We start from the raw sequence: 18,619 nt of genomic DNA on the forward strand, positions 1-18,619 counted from the left end.
TGCTGCTGTATTATTTACGTAAGTGTATAATAATTGAATTGTTATTAAAGGTGTTTTGTTCTATTCAATACAACAAAAACTTTTAAAAAATCCAAAAACAGTGGGGAAACTTATCACAAACTATACCTGCACTCTTGAACCAAGCGAGTCTTAATAAAAAACAATGGTTAGTGTAGTTCCTAAAAAATGTAAAACCGCTTTGAAAAAGAAGTATACCTTATTGAGTAAAACTGCCAGGCAGAAGTATTTTCTATAAAATACAACTGTCTGTGGAATTGAGTTTGCCAGTGTCATTGCTGTCTTTTCAGTTCTACTCAAGCTGCTTCTTGCATCAACTCCAACCTCAGCCACGAACCGCGCGGCACATCCCTAGGTGTTGTCTCGCTGACCGTATTACCCAGCTGCCTCAGCGCGGTTGCAGTCCGTGGCGACGCTAAGGAGTTGCCTTGCGCTCTCGCGAGATTTATCCTATTCATTCGCTGTCAGTTGTACGTGGCGACTGAGTCGTGCTGCTTCCCAGAATTTCTTAAGGAGTTTAATGTTAAGTTTGGGAGCACGTTCATGTGATAGGAATACAAGTTCTGGCGGCGTGCTGCCTTTGGAAAGAACATCTGCGGGATGGCAGAGATGGAGTCTTCCCTGGAGCTGAGCAGCTCCTTCTCCGCCTCGTCTTCTCTCCCACCACCCCGTTCTCGCATCTTTAAAATCATCGTGATCGGGGATTCGGGAGTGGGCAAGACTTGTCTCACGTTCCGCTTCTGTTCGGGACGGTTCCCCAGCAAGACAGAAGCAACGATCGGAGTAGACTTCAGAGAGAAAATTGTCGAAATTGACGGGGAGCAAATCAAGGTAAATACATAATAGTGGAAGAAGAAACAAAATAATTAAGGCGAAGTTTTTTTTTTTTAAATCCTGTGTGGTCGTTTTCGTAAAAACGAGGTCTCTGTAAATTTCTAAAGGTATTGATGGACGGAAATTAATCTTAGAAAAACGAAACGTTGCTACATCACAAGTGTCTGCTTACTGGGTGTGTTAATAACGTGTTTGTTGTAGGGGCTCCTGGTGCACAGGCGGAACAACTCCGTCCCTGTCCCAGGTGTCGGCCCTTAACTCCAGTCCATTGCAGGGCGATGTTAACTTCCTTCGTGTTCAAAACCAGAACTAATCTCGCTTCTGTTCTTTAAGATTTTCTTAGGATGCGCATAACAGTGCTGCAGTAATTTTCATCTTGAAACATGTTAATTAGGTCTAATGTGTGTTTACTATTACATTCGGTTTAATTTCAATGAATCCGTAAAATGTTTCATCCACTTGTAAGCCCAGCTCTAAACGAACTTTAAATATTGTATTTGTAAGTACAGTATGTGAAATCTGTAAATCGGGCCTTGCATTTGTTTAATAATTGTAGTTTAAAGGTCTAATTCAAGATTAGAGTTTATAACCGATTTTACAGTTTCATGTTTAGATGTCTAATAAAAGTTGTCCATATGATTTTCAAAAGTGCATCAGATGACAAAGACTCTAAAGCTCTTGGAATAATTGAATTAAGTTTTAAGCCTTACAGTATACATATGTCATCCATGTGGAAAAAATGTGAGTAATGACCCATGAGTTAATTTGTACAACAAAGAAATATGTCTGTTGATGGTGGAAGAATCAGTGTCTATGGTCATATTCATGCAGTGCAATGTAACTTGTTTTAAGTCATTCTTGTCTGTAGAATGTCCGCAATCAGAAAGACTCCATTGACATAAACAAATATTTAAGACAGTTATATCATACTCAACAGTATTAGATTAAAAATACCCAATATAAACATAAAATGATAAGCCAAGCCAAGTTTTTAAACAATCTTTATTTTGGGTTACCCTGTAGTAAATATTTTAGGTGTAGGCCGCAAAGCACTTACATGGTAAATCTGTCTGCATGTAATTTTCACTGGAATCCGTGCGAGTGTCTGTTTTGTTGTAAGACAGGCAGTGTGGTGTTGTGGTCAAGGCTTTGGACCTCAAACCTTGAAGTTGTGGGTTCAAATCCTGCTACTGACAATGTGTTACCATTTGCAGATCACTTCACCTGCCTGTGCTCCAATTGGAAAATCAAAAGAAATGTATCATAAATGTTGCAAGTTGCCTTAGATAAAGGTGTCATGTAAATTTAAGACATTTAAAGTTTAGTCTTGGAAGTGGCTAGGAGATCTTGTAAAGTGTATGTTTAAACAATATGCCTAGTCATAGTTTTACCACAGCATGTTAACTTGGAATATTTGCTTGTAATTAAGTTTTATATACTAAACTAGGGGGCTCTGACCCCTGCTCGCTTCGCTCGCCAACCCCTGGTGTTGGGAAATGACAAAGAGCGTGATGTATGAATGAAATATAGAATAGTGTGAAGGTGTAGATGATGTAAATAGAAAGCAAACAATAAAGTGTGTGGCACAGTGTAAAGGGTTATTGGAAAATTTCTTTGTACACACCTTTAAGTGTAAAAGGTAATTTCAGGTCAGAACTTGTAAGGTCAATGAAGATGGTCATCGTCGTGATCAGAGTCAACTTTGTCAGAGCTTAGAAAGAGTTGTCTCTCCAGGAAGTAATGCAATGACTTGGTTATTTATGTTTTCTACATTAATATTGTTTGGACATAATATAGCGCATTGTGTTAAAAGGGGCATTTGGTCTAATGAGATTGCTGTTCCAAATATCTCTGTAACTAAGTCGTCGCAGATAAAGGCTTGAGGAATTGTACTAATATCTGGGTGAAGTCTATCTGTATTGGTGAGTGTACCATCTCCCAGTTGTAATAACCAATTGTTATGATCTGGATCTGGACATCGCATGTTTTGTACTAAGTGTATCTTTTGAAAGCAATGTTAATTGTCTGCGTATTTTAAGGTGCACTGAACAATAGCTGAGCGCATGGCATGTGGAACAATAGGTAAGCACTGTCTAAAATCTAAAATCTCCTCCTAATAAAAGTACCTTTCCTCCAAAGGGAATATTATTATTCATCAATGTTTGTAGAAGTGTATGAATGGTGTTGAGTAAGTGACTGGATGCCATTGTACATTTATCAATAATTAACAGTTTTGCAAGACGGATGTCATGTGCAGTGCCACTGTTCATGTTCATAGTGGATACCGATTTGTAGGATCTAATGCAGTTCATAAAGTTTTCACTTTCAGGTACATCGCTAGTTAGAAGGTTCTGTAGATATTCAGGATATGAATGTAAAGGAGGCAGTCTAATTTGACCCTTTTGACAACAACGTGTAAATTCATTACTTGTATTGCCATTTGTTTCTTCAGGGAAGTTAAGTGAATGACAATGATTGCAAATGACATTCATTAATCCCAATGAATTTTCCTGAATAGTGGACTCATTATTGAACGTGTTGTCAGCTAACTGGCGCAAGTGTTTAGCAGGTGTCTTTCGTTGATGTCCGTGACGTGTATCTTTTGCTTGTGCCGTTTGAGAGGCGCGTTGTTGTATGTGTAGTATTTGGGACGTGTTGTTTTGGAGCTGTAATCGATTTGCCTGTGCTGTGTGAGAAGCCCGTTGTAGTTTACGGCGTGCATTGTTTGTATTGAGCCTTGCTCGTTTTTGTATGTCGGTCAGTTGAGCTTTCTCTTTTTGGAGCCTTGCCTGCTTGTTTTTCGGCATTCCAGATGCGCGGTGTAGACGTCTGCGTTTATTTATTTTGTCCCTTCGCTGCCGTTTACGTATGTCTGAGACGGGAGGTGTTTCGTTTTGAATCCGTGCCTGTTTCGATGCAGCACTTTGAGACGCGCGCTGTATGCGTCTACGTTCATTGTGTCTGTCCATATGTGCTGGTTTCTGTTAATGTGTTAGTTGAGCTTTGCGTTTTTGGAGCCGAGACATTTTTTTCTTCCGGAGGTTCAGAAGCGCGTTGTATGTGCCGCCGTGTATTTTGTTTTTTCATGCGGGTTCGTGTGTTTGGTCCCGTTATCCGAGCCGTATCGTTTTGTACCTGTGATCGTGTATTCATGACTTGTTTGTTCTTCAGCGTGAGAAATATGGATAAGTAATAAGGAGGATCGCACTCACTGTTAATATGGAGCCTTTTCTGCAGTTGAACGGTTAATAGTGCCTCATTGTAATGAGATCCACCTATGCTGCATAGTGTGAACGTGTTGAGATGACGTATGTTGATGTTAGTGTGTTTGTGGGTCTGAATCGTCGTCTTTGTGAACGTTTCGTGTGCCATGTCCGTAGTCTGTCCCGTTTCGTGTCTAATGGTCTTTGTGTGGCGGTCACGGCTTCTTTTTTTTGGTGTGCTAGGAGCTTGTTTGTGTGCGTCCCGTTTCGTGTGCAATGGGATTCGTGCGGCGCTGTGTGCTTTGCCGGCGTCTGAGGAGGGGGGGTGGATGTTGCTTGGAGGGGGGTGGTGGGATTGGTGTGGCGCGAGCGTCTTCTTTCTTTTTGTGTGTTGTTGAATTATCCTCTTTGTGTGTGTCCTGTCCGTTGCTTTGGGGGGGGGGGGGGGGCGGGGGGTTGCGGTTTTGTTTTTTTTTGTGTGCCAGGGGCTTGTTGAATCGTCCTCTTTGTGTGTGTCCCGTCCGTTGCTTGTAGGGGTGTGGTGTGCTTGGAGATGGGTGTGGGATTTGTGGGGCGCGAGCGGCTTCTTTTTTTTTGTGTGCTAGTTTCGTGCGGTGCTGTGTGCGTCGCCTGCGTTTGACTCCTTTTTTCTGTGCTCACTCCTTTTTTCTGTGGTCGCGGCCGCCTCTCGCGGCGCCTCATTTCTTGGGGCGCCTGCGCAGTACGTCTTTTTGCGGCTACGGCCCATGGCCGGATGTCCCTGCGTCCATCCGGTTTACCATTCTCGGTTAGTAATGTGGATATTAATTTGGTCATGAATCAGTTAGGAGCACATATGATCTGTTTAAAGCGTTAGAGGTGTTATTGTGATCTTTGAGCAAAGGATAATGAGCAGGATCAGTAAACTCAAAACATTAAGTTATAAAAAGTTGACTGTCCACAGTCGTTAAAAAGAGTTAAAAGGTTGTAACACAACATACAAAACAGCAAGAGTCCTTTATTTTTTGGAGCATGTTTGTATTGTGAATGCAATTTCATTCAAGCTACGTTTCATTTTATGGTTAGAGCACAGGTCGGTTAAGTGACCTTCTCATGGAGAAACACGAATTGTACTTCCGGATGAGCAGCGTGCTGCCAACTGCCTTCTGACTCGCTGTGTAAATGATTGCTATGACTGAAAATCACTGTGAAAGCCACATAATGTGACATGGCCTTTAGTCAGAGACAGACATTCAGTGATCATGGCATGCAGTTTCATGTCTGTTGTTTAGGCAGCAAGGCTACATCCTCTGCTTGGAGGGAGGAACTGGAGTAAATGAAATGTTGTAAATTGAATAACAGCATTTTGGTTCTGGAAATCAGGAGAGAAAGGGCACCACAAGGTTGAATGGCTGTTCATTGAGTTTTTACATTAGGTTAATTTTTTTCTAGAAAGTTAGTCTAATGTGTGTATCCTTAATATGTTGAATGTTATATTTTCCTTTTTCTCCATCCCTCTGACTCTCTTGATTGTTCACCTTTTAATACATTTTGGAAGTTTTGAGGTTGTCACTCTTTATATTCTTGTGTTTTAGCCTTTGTTCGTTGAGTTGTTTCTTTCTGTCACTTCTTAGACTCTACATTGAGCAGGATTGGTTAAATTAAGTCTGGTAAGCTTTTCACACTTCTAAATACTGGATGTTAAGAGATCTGGATTATCCTCTACTTATCAGCATTTAAAAGCTGGTGTTACCTCTACTGTCTGTGGTTTTAAGCTAACGTGTTTGTCTTATATTTATCAGAAAATGCTATACTGTATGAAGGCTCAGATTAAATTCGGCCGGAGATGAAACGGTTAGTTAAATGAACTCGAGCCCATGGAAATGAAGCGGATCTGTCCCGGCTGAAACAAAATCAGCTGAAGAATGGTCTCTTTTTCATTCTACGCTTTGAGTAGTGAGAAAAGCGCTATATAAATGTAAAGAATTATTATTTTTATTATTATTATTATTATTATTAACTAATGTCCTCCTTACAAGTAAATTGTGTCATTATAAGAAATTGCTGCATTAAATTAGACAGTTTTTGATATTTTTTTTCTTTATTGCAATGTTTGAATAAAATAAATTAATGAGTTTTAGGAAGATTTACATCTTAGTGACATTTTATCATTTTTTGATTATGCAATGGTTAATAAAATTCTGTTTCAATAGTTACATTCTAATTAATGTTGTATCTCAAGCCCACATAGGGGGAGGCTGAATTGGCGGTGTCAGTTATACTGCAGGATGCAGGCCCGGAATGTGGTGCCAGTCCTTCACAGTACACTAATTCCTTTGTGGTAGAAATGTGTAGCTGTTTTGTGGATGTTATATTTTCTTCTGTCAAATTTAGTAATAAGTAGTGAAATCTGGCATGATTTTAGACAGACATGAACTTAAAGATAGGGTGAGAAGCTCAGGTCATCCGGGAGGGGCTCAGAGTAGAGCCGCTGCTCCTCCGCATTGAGAGGAGTCAGATGAGGTTGCTCGGGCATCTGATCAGGATGCCTCCTGGACGCCTCCCTGGTGAGGTGTTCCGGGCACGTCTAACCGGGAGGAGGCCCCGGGGAAGACCCAGGACACGCTGGAGGGACTATGTCTCCTCAACTGGCCTGGGAACGCCTTGGGATTCTCCCGGAAGAGCTAGAAGAAGTGGCGGGGAGAGGGAAGTCTGGGCATCTCTGCTCAAGCTGCTGCCCCCCGCGACCCGACCTCGGATAAGCGGGAGACAATGGATGGATGGATGGATGAACTGAGGGCTTTTGTAAAATTCACAATAAGGAATTGCTTCTGTAGCTGCTGATGTTAACAATGCAACGACTCATACATCTTTGACCTTTATATAGTATAATTTTTACAGTAGTAAGTATCAACAGCACAGAGGTCTCAATTTAAGATTTTGTTTTATTTACTAACTAGCCTATATAGAAAGTGTTTTCTCTTTTGTTTTCATTGTGTCTGTTATTCAAAAGTTCACGGAGGAAGTGTTAAATTATCTGGCATGGCTCTGTCCTGTTCTACATGTGGAACCAGTGCTGGTCTGGTAATGCATGGCGTACTGATGTCATTGATGCGACGTATTAAAAGCCTGTGGTGCAGTGGAGGTAATGGGCCTGCAACCCGAGTATTATTTCATTACTTTCCATTTTGGGAACACTTTCTTTTGTTTTGGATTTGAGTTTCTTTTTGTGCAGTACTCATTTTGTATGTAAACGTAAGTATTGTGTACTGGACATATCAGCATGCACAAGCACATGCTCACAATACCTTCTACTTGCAAGGAAATGGTCAGAAAATGGCATTCTGATTGGGATAAACAACACAGGGGGAGATAAAATCTACTATGAAAGTATACACAAATAAATAATGTTCTCATTGCGCATGTAATGCTTCATATGGTGTTCTTAATTGTAATGAAGAACACCCTCAACCAGGCTGTTGGTCTCAATCTGATCCTCGGTACTAGAGGAAGAGCAGCATTAGCTAGTTGTCTTGCTTATAACTGTTTCTAATTACCCTGTCCTGAGCTGAAGAGTAGGCATGTCCAGCACTTGTTGATGTGCAAGACCGATCATCATGGCAACTGGAAATGGGAACAACTAGTCATTGATTCACTAGGATAGGGAACTGATTCATATTTCATTTGTCACATATTTTGAATTATGCAGGTTCTTTGTATTTTTATGAGCAGTGGGTAATGACGCATGATGCTCATAGGGGAAGGCAGAAGAGCCTCCCACAGTTTGAACTGCATGAAAATGTATCCAGAAATATATTTTGTTGTCTAATATTGTGTTTTGAGACAAATATTGATTTTCTCCTGGAGACCACTTGCAACACGATTCTTATCAGTTCTAACAAAATTGGTATCTGCCCTGTCCAGGACGGGGGATTTTTCCTGCCCTGACTTTGGCTCCCAAGAAAGAGTGAGCTAAAATTCTTCTACACTGATGTGAAAGATGGGTTTTAAATTACACACAATCTATATGAATTATAAAGGTACTGGTTTGAAAGGTGTTACTGGGTTTAAAGTGCCTTGTAATAAATGTCAGTATTTATCTTAAAGGGCAATACAGTGAACAGAAAGCCTTTAATGTTTTAGATCAGATAACACACATACTATCTGTTAACTGTGTTCAGCAAGTGAAATGCCATGCGTGATAGGTAAGCCAGTAACTTCATTTCAAGACACTTTATTATATGGTAAGGCTATTTCTAATGAAGTACTGTATATACTCGCAGATAAGTCGGGACTTGATTTACCATATAATTTCTGGTATTTTATAATGTCGTTCATATAAGTCAAATGCAGAAAACTCACACAATTGGTCCAAGAGATTATGATATGCTAGCGCCCACTTGAGAGTCTGCCTTTTTTTCCTATGTATTGTGCCTACGTGACCACACAGTGATACCCAAATTATTCTGAAGCAACGTTTGCACTGATTTGTGTTTTTTGTATCTCACACCCTATACACCTTTATCCTAACACCATCCTGTATATACGATGGAGTGTTCAATCAGAAGAAAATATGAAACTGGTTTTAAATTAAAAGTTGTTAAGTAGCAAAAGAAATTGTTAACTGTGCTGCTGCAACAAAATTTGATGTGTCTGAGAAACTGATGCAAGTTTGGAGGAGGCAAGAAGATGTAAAAAACAAAAATATTAAGTGTCACATTTTTGAACGGGCGTATAAGTCAGGGTCTGATTTTATGATTGATTTTTCGGGCTTCTAGACCCGACTTATACGTGAGTGTATACGGTACTCACTATTAATGACTTTATGTAAATGTGTAGCAAGGCTACATAACTTGACAGTCGGGTTGGCCTGCTGGACTGTCCGTCACTTTATAATTTTGGCTGGGAGGGTGTCTGTAAATAGCCCTTCAGGCACTTTTGATGACGTCCCAGTGCTGGGAGGATCCCGCCCGGTAAATATTCCAGCTGCCTGTTGCCAGCGTCATTTTTCCATAACAACCAAGAGGGGAAAGGGATGTTTCGGCGGGAAACTTTTTCTTTTTAAGGGGAATGGCGGATCAAGGAATGGGAGAGAAAAAAGGAAGGAAAAGGCTGAAGGCAAGGTGGCGACTATCTACGCTCTAAGAATCATTCAGGATCTTACTTCACCCAGGGATGTCTGCTATTGTGTTTGGCCACCCCGAAGAAATAATCAGGTGATGAATCCCCGAGAAGAGGCCAAATACTGGTGTTCTCCGGGTGCTCCCGTCTGGTGAGCCGAATCCATGAGTTGCATGATAGTCCGCGGAGAAGCCGTTTCTCCAGAAGGACTGTTGTGTTTCCTCCTGCCATACGGGAAGGAACTGAACTGCAGGGTTTTTTTCTTATATTTGGACTATGTTAAATCTTTCTTTTTGCATTCTCAGAGAACAGTTTTTTTTATTAACTTTTGTTTATAGTCTGCGTCGAACCGGGGGTTAGGATTTGGCCGCTGGGGAAGGGGGTTCACTAATGAGCACTCGGGGTACCGGGCAGGTAAATGTAAACGGCAAATTTCAATATATTTATCAGTCCCACTTTGTTTTGCGTGTGATTTTTTTGCCAGTTATTTAAGGGTGTGCATAGGGGACAAGAGGGGCAGAGGACCGAATATGGTAATGCTATTTTATCCTTCAAATATCGTCCACTTCCCTTTCAGGTTGTGAAGTGTAGGAATCGCATTCCCGTATCTTGCAGTTGCTACAAATGGTCGGTACAGTAAGTCCCCTACATACGAATGGGTTCTGTTCCGTAGAAAACATTCGCAAGTCTACTTTGTAAGTCCAGCAAAGTTAGCCTGGGCGCCCAATGAACACAATGCAACCCCCAACCCTCCATACCTGTAGAAAACATGTAAATGTACAGCTAAATATATATAAGAAAATGCTTTTAAAATTTATTTGTATCTTGTTGCAGATTTCTTGTGTAATTTAACAATAAACAACAGAAAGTTATTCATCCATCCATCCATCCTCTTCCGCTTATCCGAGGTCGGGTCGCGGGGGGCAGCAGCTTGAGCAGAGATGCCCAGACTTCCCTCTCCCCGGCCACTTCTTCTAGCTCTTCCGGGGAATCCCAAGGCGTTCTCAGGCCAGCCGGGAGACATAGTCCCTCCAGCGTGTCCTGGGTCTTCCCCGGGGCCTCCTCCCGGTTGGACGTGCCCGGAACACCTCACCAGGGAGGCGTCCAGGAGGCATCCTGATCAGATGCCCGAGCCACCTCATCTGACTCCTCTCGATGCGGAGGAGCAGTGGCTCTACTCTGAGCCCCTCCCGGATGATTGAGCTTCTCACCCTATCTTTAAGGGAGAGCCCAGACACCCTGCGGAGGAAACTCATTTCAGCCGCTTGTATTTGCAATCTCGTCACTTTAATAACAGAAAGTTATTTTTTATTCCAATTGTTTTCCATCAGCTGATCTTGGTACAGCAGACTCACTTACCGCTAGCGAACAAACCTATGTGATTGTCTTCAAATCCACTTCACCTAATACTTAAATCTGGTAAGTGTTCATGGTGAAGATTCATGATAGGTTTTGAAGTGAGGACGAAAAAAAACATCACAAAAATAGTACAGTAATCCCTCCTCCATCGCGGGGGTTGCGTTCCAGAGCCACCCGCGAAATAAGAAAATCCGTGAGGTAGAAACCATATGTTTATATGGTTATTTTTATATTGTCATGCTTGGGTCACAGATTTGCGCAGAAACACAGGAGGTTGTAGAGAGACAGGAACGTTATTCAAACACTGCAAACAAACATTTGTCTCTTTTTCAAAAGTTTAAACTGTGCTCCATGACAAGACAGAGATCACAGTTCTGTCTCACAATTAAAAGAATGCAAACATATCTTCCTCTTCAAAGGAGTGTGCGTCAGGAGCACTGAATGTCAGAAAGTGAGAGAAAACCAAACAAATCAATAGGGCTGTTTGCTTTTAAGTATGCGAAGCACCGTGCAGCATGTCGCTTCACGAAGCAGCTGCACACAGAAGGTAGCAACGTGAAGATAATCTTTCAGCATTTTTAGACGAGCGTCCATATCGTCTAGGTGTGCGAACAGCCCCCCTGCTCACACCCCCTACGTCAGGATCAGAGAAAGTCAGCGCAAGAGAGAGAGAGAGAAACAAAAGTAAGCTGGGTAGCTTCTCAGCCATCTGCCAATAGCGTCCCTTGTATGAAATCAACTGGGCAAACCAACTGAGGAAGCATGTACCAGAAATTAAAAGAACCATTTTCTTCAGAAATCCGCGAACCAGCAAAAAATCCGCGATATATATTTAAATATGCTTACATATAAAATCCGCGATAGAGTGAAGCCGCGAAAGGCGAAGCGCGATATAGCGAGGGATCACTGTACTTCCGGCCTTAACTCCAGTTTCAGTGTATCAAAATACAAGCCCTTGCTAAGCCCGCGGTACTCCTGATGGGATGCTCAAATCTGAAGATCATACATTAAAGTCGAATAGGACAAGTCAATGAGAAGAAGCTGTTCACGTGATCCGACCGATGGTCCCTATTGCCCCTGCCTTCCATGTCACTACTTGGTTTTGTATGGCATGTTAATGTGCTTCTCTGAGTGAAGAAAAACTTACCCGTAATGAGTTATATGTGTCCCTGTGTTCTTGTTGCACACACTGAATTCCGGGTATCTTGGACTTGAAAAAAATAAAGCGTGTTACGATGCACGCACGTTACTGGGAATGTAATAGCATAGGTTTTGCGCTGCACGTAGTGCCAGACCCTCAAAGTAACTTATGTGCTGCCGCAAAGTTTGAAGTTACAGTACAATTTTAAATTTTTCACATATTTAAATATTTTTTAATTTATCAGGCTTGCACGTTCGCATCTTTGAACATTTGTAACTTGAAGGTTTCTATGTAGACAACTTAAAGTATTCCAGTTACTTTTATTTATTCTTTCATTCATCCACAGGTTTTCTGAACCTGCTTTATTTACAGATTGGGGAGGGTCTAATGCATTATAATAATTGACTACCTGAGGACATTTGTTTCATTGGAGACATTAAGTTTTACTGGAAAGCTGTACAGTATAATACATTTGGCAGGTTATCCTTTTTAGAGAAAGCAAATTATTTGCTTTACACATTATGTAGGAAACTAAGTCAGCTCTGAAAATATTACAGTATTCAGGTCTGATATGTTGATTTTTGATTAGTATTGTAAATAGAAATCATTGTGCTCAGCAAATGTGGTTTCAAAGCACATCTAAAGATGGAATTTCAAAATCTAATCTTAAAACAGAAACCTGCATAGCAGTCTGAATCAGCAAGGGCCTTGCTCTTTTTTTCTGCTGTGAAATGGGCCAAGATTAATGGTGTTCAGATTTGTGTGATCATTATCAGGCGGTGTTATCAAATATTCAGCATTGTCTGGAAATGGAAAATGAGATCAGCACGTTACTGTATTAACAGCGTCTCATGACCTATGCGATTGGAGACACAATCATTCGTTATTTTGAGATCCGAGTTTTAAATTACTAGATGGTTTTCAGAGTCTGATTAGAGTATTGGTGACTGCTTAGGCCATCTTTCAGGGTCATTTAGTGCCAGTGATGGCAACGTGTTAGGCCACCACATGGTAATTTCATTATCTCAAACCACTCCTTCTCACATTTGACCACGGATTTGAGCCACTAGAGGTGAAGTTGAGAGAAGGATACAGAAAATCCAGCAAATAGGACATCAAAATTTGAACTCCTCATACAGGCTAAGTCACCTTAAAGGAATTCTCCGCCCAAATGATATATATTTTAAAATATGTTACTTAAACCACTAATCTCATGTTTTCATGAAGGATGGAAATAACATTGTTTTCTGATAGAATAGAACTCAATAATATTCAGCATTGGACAACAGCAAACAAGGTCAAAAATGTCCATGGAAAAAACTTGTGCTGCTCTTGGCATGTAATGTAGACCTCAAACCATCAAGTCGTATGTTTACAACATGCAAAACGCATGTATTTTCTGCAAACATATTGTTAAGCAAATCACTCAGTAAATTTAAAGTAGTCCACAAAAATGAAACCCCTTCACTCTGAGTTGTGCTTTTAAAGTGAAGACTCTTGGCCAGTGGATGAGAAGGAGAAGCGGGTAGCACTGATTCTTGTTACAGGACAGCTCTGAAGATTACAAGACGCTACATTTGAAAACTGTTTAAAATGAATTATACTTTAACAATTTGATTTACGTGCCATGTGACTTTTCTTAGCATGTTAGGTATATTCCACTTTTTATAAATATTTTGATTTTTGCATTATTCTTCATTATTGTCAGATAACTTTATCACCTCAATGAATATGCCTACAGTAAATGTAATATTTTAAGTTGAACAAATGAAAAGAACTATTGCTTATGTTCTTTATTCATGATAGTTGACAGATTATCTAAATGAATAAGCGGTCTGTTTCTTTATTGTTTATAATGTTGAATTTATTGAGTAACCTGTAAATGAGGATAACAGCAATGTTTTTTCCATTTACAGTACTAATTTAGTCATTGGCACAGCTATGTTGAATACCTATGGCTTTATTTTTCTATTTCTCATAAGATTTACTAATAAGTTTTATTTTTCATCAGAAACTTCTTAACCAATGGTCTTTTATTTATACTGGGTTGTGAAGTGAACAAGCTGGGATGGCTGAATATTAATGATCTTGACCATTTTTTTTTCTTCATGCAGATGTAAATCAATTGTCATCCATCCATCCTCTTCCGCTTATCCGAGGTCGGGTCGCGGGGGCAGCAGCTTGAGCAGAGATACCCAGACTTCCCTCTCCCCGGTCACTTTTTCTAGCTCTTCCGGGAGAATCCAAGTGTCAATGGTCATAACATTCTTAAATTCCGTTTAACTCCGCTTAGGGTTGTAGGAACAGGAAACAGCTCAGGACAGGACGCCCGCCAATCACCGGACCCTCACATACACGCACACAATTCAGAATCGCCATTCATCCTTGTGAATGTGGAAGGGAAGCCCGAGTACCTTCAGAGACGCTGGCAGTATGTCCAAACTCCGCACAGATAATGGGATTCAAGTCCAGGGTGCTTACCCACTGGAGCACCGTGTCCCTGCTGAAAAGTAACAAATCAAAATGCTATCAGTGATGTTAGGAAAGTATTCATCTATAGAAACACCAAAAAGGATAATCTCTATTTCAAGCGTAGATTCAGAGGTCTGTCCCAAATGTTTGTTTTCTTTGTTGTTCTTTGGTTTTCTTTAGCATGTAATCTTTCTAATCATTGACTGTCACTGCTTTTCCTTGTTTTGGTGTAGACATTGTTACATTAGCAATACAGCCGTCATCATAACAAAAAACTGCGTGCATCATGAGGACACAACTCCAATGGTACTTACAGATCTACAGTATTTAAGAAGTTTGTGCTGTTGAGCAGAATAAATGATTATGGACTGTACTGTTCTTTATTTTACAGATTCAGCTGTGGGACACTGCTGGACAGGAACGCTTTCGGAAGAGCATGGTTCAGCACTACTACCGAAATGTTCATGCGGTCGTCTTTGTGTATGATGTCACCAGTCTCTCCAGCTTTCAGAGTCTTCCCACGTGGATTGAGGAATGCCGTCAGCATTCCCTAGGCAACGAAGTGCCCCGTATTATCGTGGGCAACAAGTGTGACATGCGTGATTGTGTAAAAGTCGGGACTGATGTAGCACAGAAGTTTGCCGATGTACATGGCATGCCAGTGTTTGAAACCTCAGCCAAAAACCCCAACGACAATGACCACGTGGAAGCCATCTTTATGACTCTGGCTCATAAGCTGAAAAGTCAGAAGCCACTAATGTTAAGCCAGCTGTCGGGCGGAGACAGCACAGTGCAGCTGAAGCCAGAGCAGAAGCCAGCTGGAGTCTGTTGGTGTTGAAGATGACCGAGGGGGCACATCTATAACAGTTGTCAGCTCATCTTGAGGGTCCACTTCCTGGTGAGCGCCTTGTAAGCTTCGAGAGATATTGTGGTTTAAGAGAAAACGAGACACCCAAAGAGTTATCAGATAAAAACCACAAGTTAATGACGGGCACGTGAGGCATTTCCTTCCCCCTCAATGGTTACTGCTTTGTCTTTGTACTGTATAGCCTTACGCAGCGCTGTAAGTACCACTAGAAGTACACCACGTAGCAATGAAGATGTACCATACGGCGATTTGTTCCAACAGTCTCTTCATTGTGGTAGATTTATATTTTGGGGTAGGATAAAAGCCAATCTATGAAGAAATTGCTGTCACACATGTCATTTTCAGCTTCTGAAGCACATTTACATTCATCCTGTAGTGGAGATGCCACTCGTGTGTCATTTAAACCAAGTGTCCACCTTTAGAAAAGGGAATTATTTTATACCTGACTTATTTATTTTTTTGTAGTCCTTTTATTTTTTCACCACCATATTTCAAGTAGATTGGATTGTCCAGATGATCTCTTTATGCAGATTTCCAGAACCTCTGTGTTAAATGTGTTTCCTCTGTTGTGTTCTGAAAGCTTTGAGGATGTTAGTCAGAAGTGACGTGATCAGTCGTAGGTCTCCCAGCTGGGCCTGGGGGAAGACATTTCTAAAGCTGTGAAGGAGCGGTTAGGCCTCAGTAATGCTTGGATATGGAACAAGCTGCGTCTCGGTGTGAAGATAAAAAGTGGTTTCTATAAATTACAGACTTGAGGTGAAGCTCTAAAGCTTACATGAAAATATAACAAAAAACGAAAATCAAGATGGTCGTGGTATCATTTGAAGAATCTGTCATTCACATATTTCCACAGTCAACCAACCCAATAGTTGAAAAAAATAATTTTTTTTAAATCAGGCATCTGTTTATTTTAATTTTTTTCTAACGTTTTTCGTATTCTATCTTTCTTTGGCTCACATTTAACCAATGAAATTAACTAATGTCAATAATTAATGCACCAATGAAGTGTTAACAGTTATCTCCTTATAAATTTAAATTAATGAGTTGGTGCAACCAGTACAGAAACATTCTTCTTTACTTACACTGGCTTCAAGGTCCAGTATCAAGTGGGAAACTTCGGCGTACTTCTCATCTTCACATGGACACCTTTAAGCTCCTGCTGCTTGTAGCATTTTATAATTTCAGTTTTTTATTTTTTGAGAATCGGTTCCCTGAGCCGCCAATACATTAAGCCACCCACCTACTCAGAGCTCCAGTTCAAATAAAATCCAGCCAATGTTTTAAAAACTTGGCATTTCCCATCATGCAGTGCTTCTCCCTTTCAATCACTTGTCTTCAGTGTGCATCCGATCGCCTAAAGCACAGAATGATGGGATTTGCAAGGTGGGATTCATGCTGGCCCACATTCTCAACCAGATGGAGAGTTTGATGTGATCAGTCATTGTGCCGACAAATTACGTATCCTTAAAGGAGCCACTGGGCCTCTTAATCTGAGAAGAGATTAAAAAAATTAGGGTTGCTCAGAATTTCGTAGTTACAATCATGCAGAAAACAAACCACATGTTTTGGCTCCTAACCCCTTGGACCCCCTGACCTTTCACTTGTCTTTACTTTGTGATTTCTCAGTTGTTTTGCTGGCCATGCGGCTTTCACAGCGATGCCGAGGTCCACAGCACCCTGGACGATGCTTGCATGTATTTCTTTTTGGACAGATGTGCGTAGCACAGTAGCCATTCGACATCTCCCTTAAATGGGCTACACCTGTGTTTTTATTAAAGTGATATGTCAGTCCTCACCTACACATCTAAAATAAGTTAGAAATGTTATGGAACAAAACCACATGCTGCTAAATTCTGTTAATCTGAACAAATGGAGAGAGCTCATTGTAAGCAAGCACTTTAGGGGGTATCCTAACAGGATGAACAATACTAGAGTAAGCAAAATTATAGATGTCCGTGTCCGCGAAGAAAGAAAATAAATCGAAGGCTAGTGCCACCTTCCCGTATGAAGAGATTATACAGTAACTGGCCGTGTGGCAGACTGCGTACCACCGGGACACAAGTTAGATTCGGTACGCATTGCTTGAAGATGTCTATATCTTCACATTTTCCGAGCTGTGCTGCACTCGGCTGGTGTGTTTCCAGCTTCAGGTGGTTGCTTCCTTCTGGCTGCTGCCCTAAGGCATTGCTGGAGATCTGAATGGCCATCCAGTCACAGATGTCTTCAGTAAAGTGGTGAGTGGGGATTGTGAGTGTTCACGGACAGCAGTTGAAATCTCGAACAATAATGGTTAGGAAAAATCAGCAATTCCATGTTGCGTCTTTACATTTTGTGCTGAGTAAGATCGTTTTTAACTTCAGGTAATGTATCTCATACTGTTTGGTAGTCATTTTTCTTCAGCTGCTGTTTAGTTTCTTTCTCCCCAGTTGTGTCGTGCTGGTAAATTTCATCTTTGGTGCCGATTAGGAGAACTGATCAAGATAGTAAACCACAAGCACCGTGGGGTGGACTTAATGGGTGTCATGGCCAGACTTACGGATCCTGAGTTCTTGTGACGCACTCAGTGGCGCTGCGTTGGACAGTGCAATATGGTGTAGGGTTGGCATTAACTTACACTTGTGGATTACGTTTAGGAGGAAAAATCGTTGGTTTTTTTAATCTTTGAAAGTGAGGCCTTTTAAATGCGTTACTAATTTGCATACATCTGACACAAATGGAATGATCAGGGTACTCCGAGAGAAGACAGCGATCAGCAGTGTGTAGCGTATCAGACTGACCAAATAATAAAGTGCAGGAAAACAACTTCTGTTTCTTCCGTAATACTGACTCACAGAATAATAAAGAGTGAACCGCTTGTGAACCAAGAACAATGCAATTACTGTTTTACGTGTAATTTCAACTTTAATGTTTACAGATAACTGTGCTCTTTTTATTGTGCAATAAATTTTGAATTATTTAATGTTCCTCGAGTGTTTTTTTTTCTCTAATTCAGGCGTCTAAATTATACACCAGTGTTGCTTACCAAAAACAAGCACAATGGCTTAAAGGAATACTCCACCCAAAAATGGCATCTTTTTAATATAGTATCCCATGTGGTTTGTACTGTACATGAACAAGAGAGATTACACACGTTTCTCATCCACCACTATGGAGATTTTGATTGAACAGGACCCAGTAGTGATCAACACTACACAGCGGCAACATGTGGATAAACGTCAACGGAATAAAGGCAAAAAGAAAAATGTCACGTAGCTCGTGTTGCATACAGCAATCCACATGCACAAATTGCGTAAACGCATACATTTTGTGTAAAATATTAATACTTTTCAAAAACTCAGTATTCAAGACAATGAAGAAAGTTTCTTTCCCATAATTCTGTTCTTTCAAATTTAAGATCTGCCAATTTCTCTCATTCATTGGTTAAGAACACTGTCCTCAATTGCAATCAGAAACTTTATCTCCATTCCCCATGAAAACAGCACCCTGCCAGTACAGGCTACATGAATATCAGCCATTGAGCGGAGTAACTGTGCAGTGGCCTGGTGTGTGTTGGTGGACCCTGGTGGCTTCCGGCCTTGAAATAATTGGGGACAAAGGAAAGAAGATTGTATTTACAGACAGTGA

The 18,619-nt window shown here is 40.9% G+C and overlaps 1 protein-coding gene across 1 annotated transcript; it reads left to right on the forward strand.

Moving 5' to 3' along the window:
* The first annotated feature begins 430 nt into the window (after positions 1-430).
* On the forward strand, positions 431-17,954 carry rab33ba (RAB33B, member RAS oncogene family a). Its single transcript, XM_028801699.2, has 2 exons — positions 431-849; positions 14,519-17,954. Exons 1-2 carry the CDS (start codon positions 619-621, stop codon positions 14,963-14,965), a joined length of 678 nt encoding a protein of 225 aa, XP_028657532.1. The 5' UTR covers positions 431-618; the 3' UTR covers positions 14,966-17,954.
* The last annotated feature ends 665 nt before the right edge of the window (positions 17,955-18,619 follow it).

This window comes from Erpetoichthys calabaricus, chromosome 5, assembly GCF_900747795.2.
Source record: "Erpetoichthys calabaricus chromosome 5, fErpCal1.3, whole genome shotgun sequence".
In the NCBI taxonomy this organism is placed as follows: domain Eukaryota; kingdom Metazoa; phylum Chordata; class Cladistia; order Polypteriformes; family Polypteridae; genus Erpetoichthys; species Erpetoichthys calabaricus.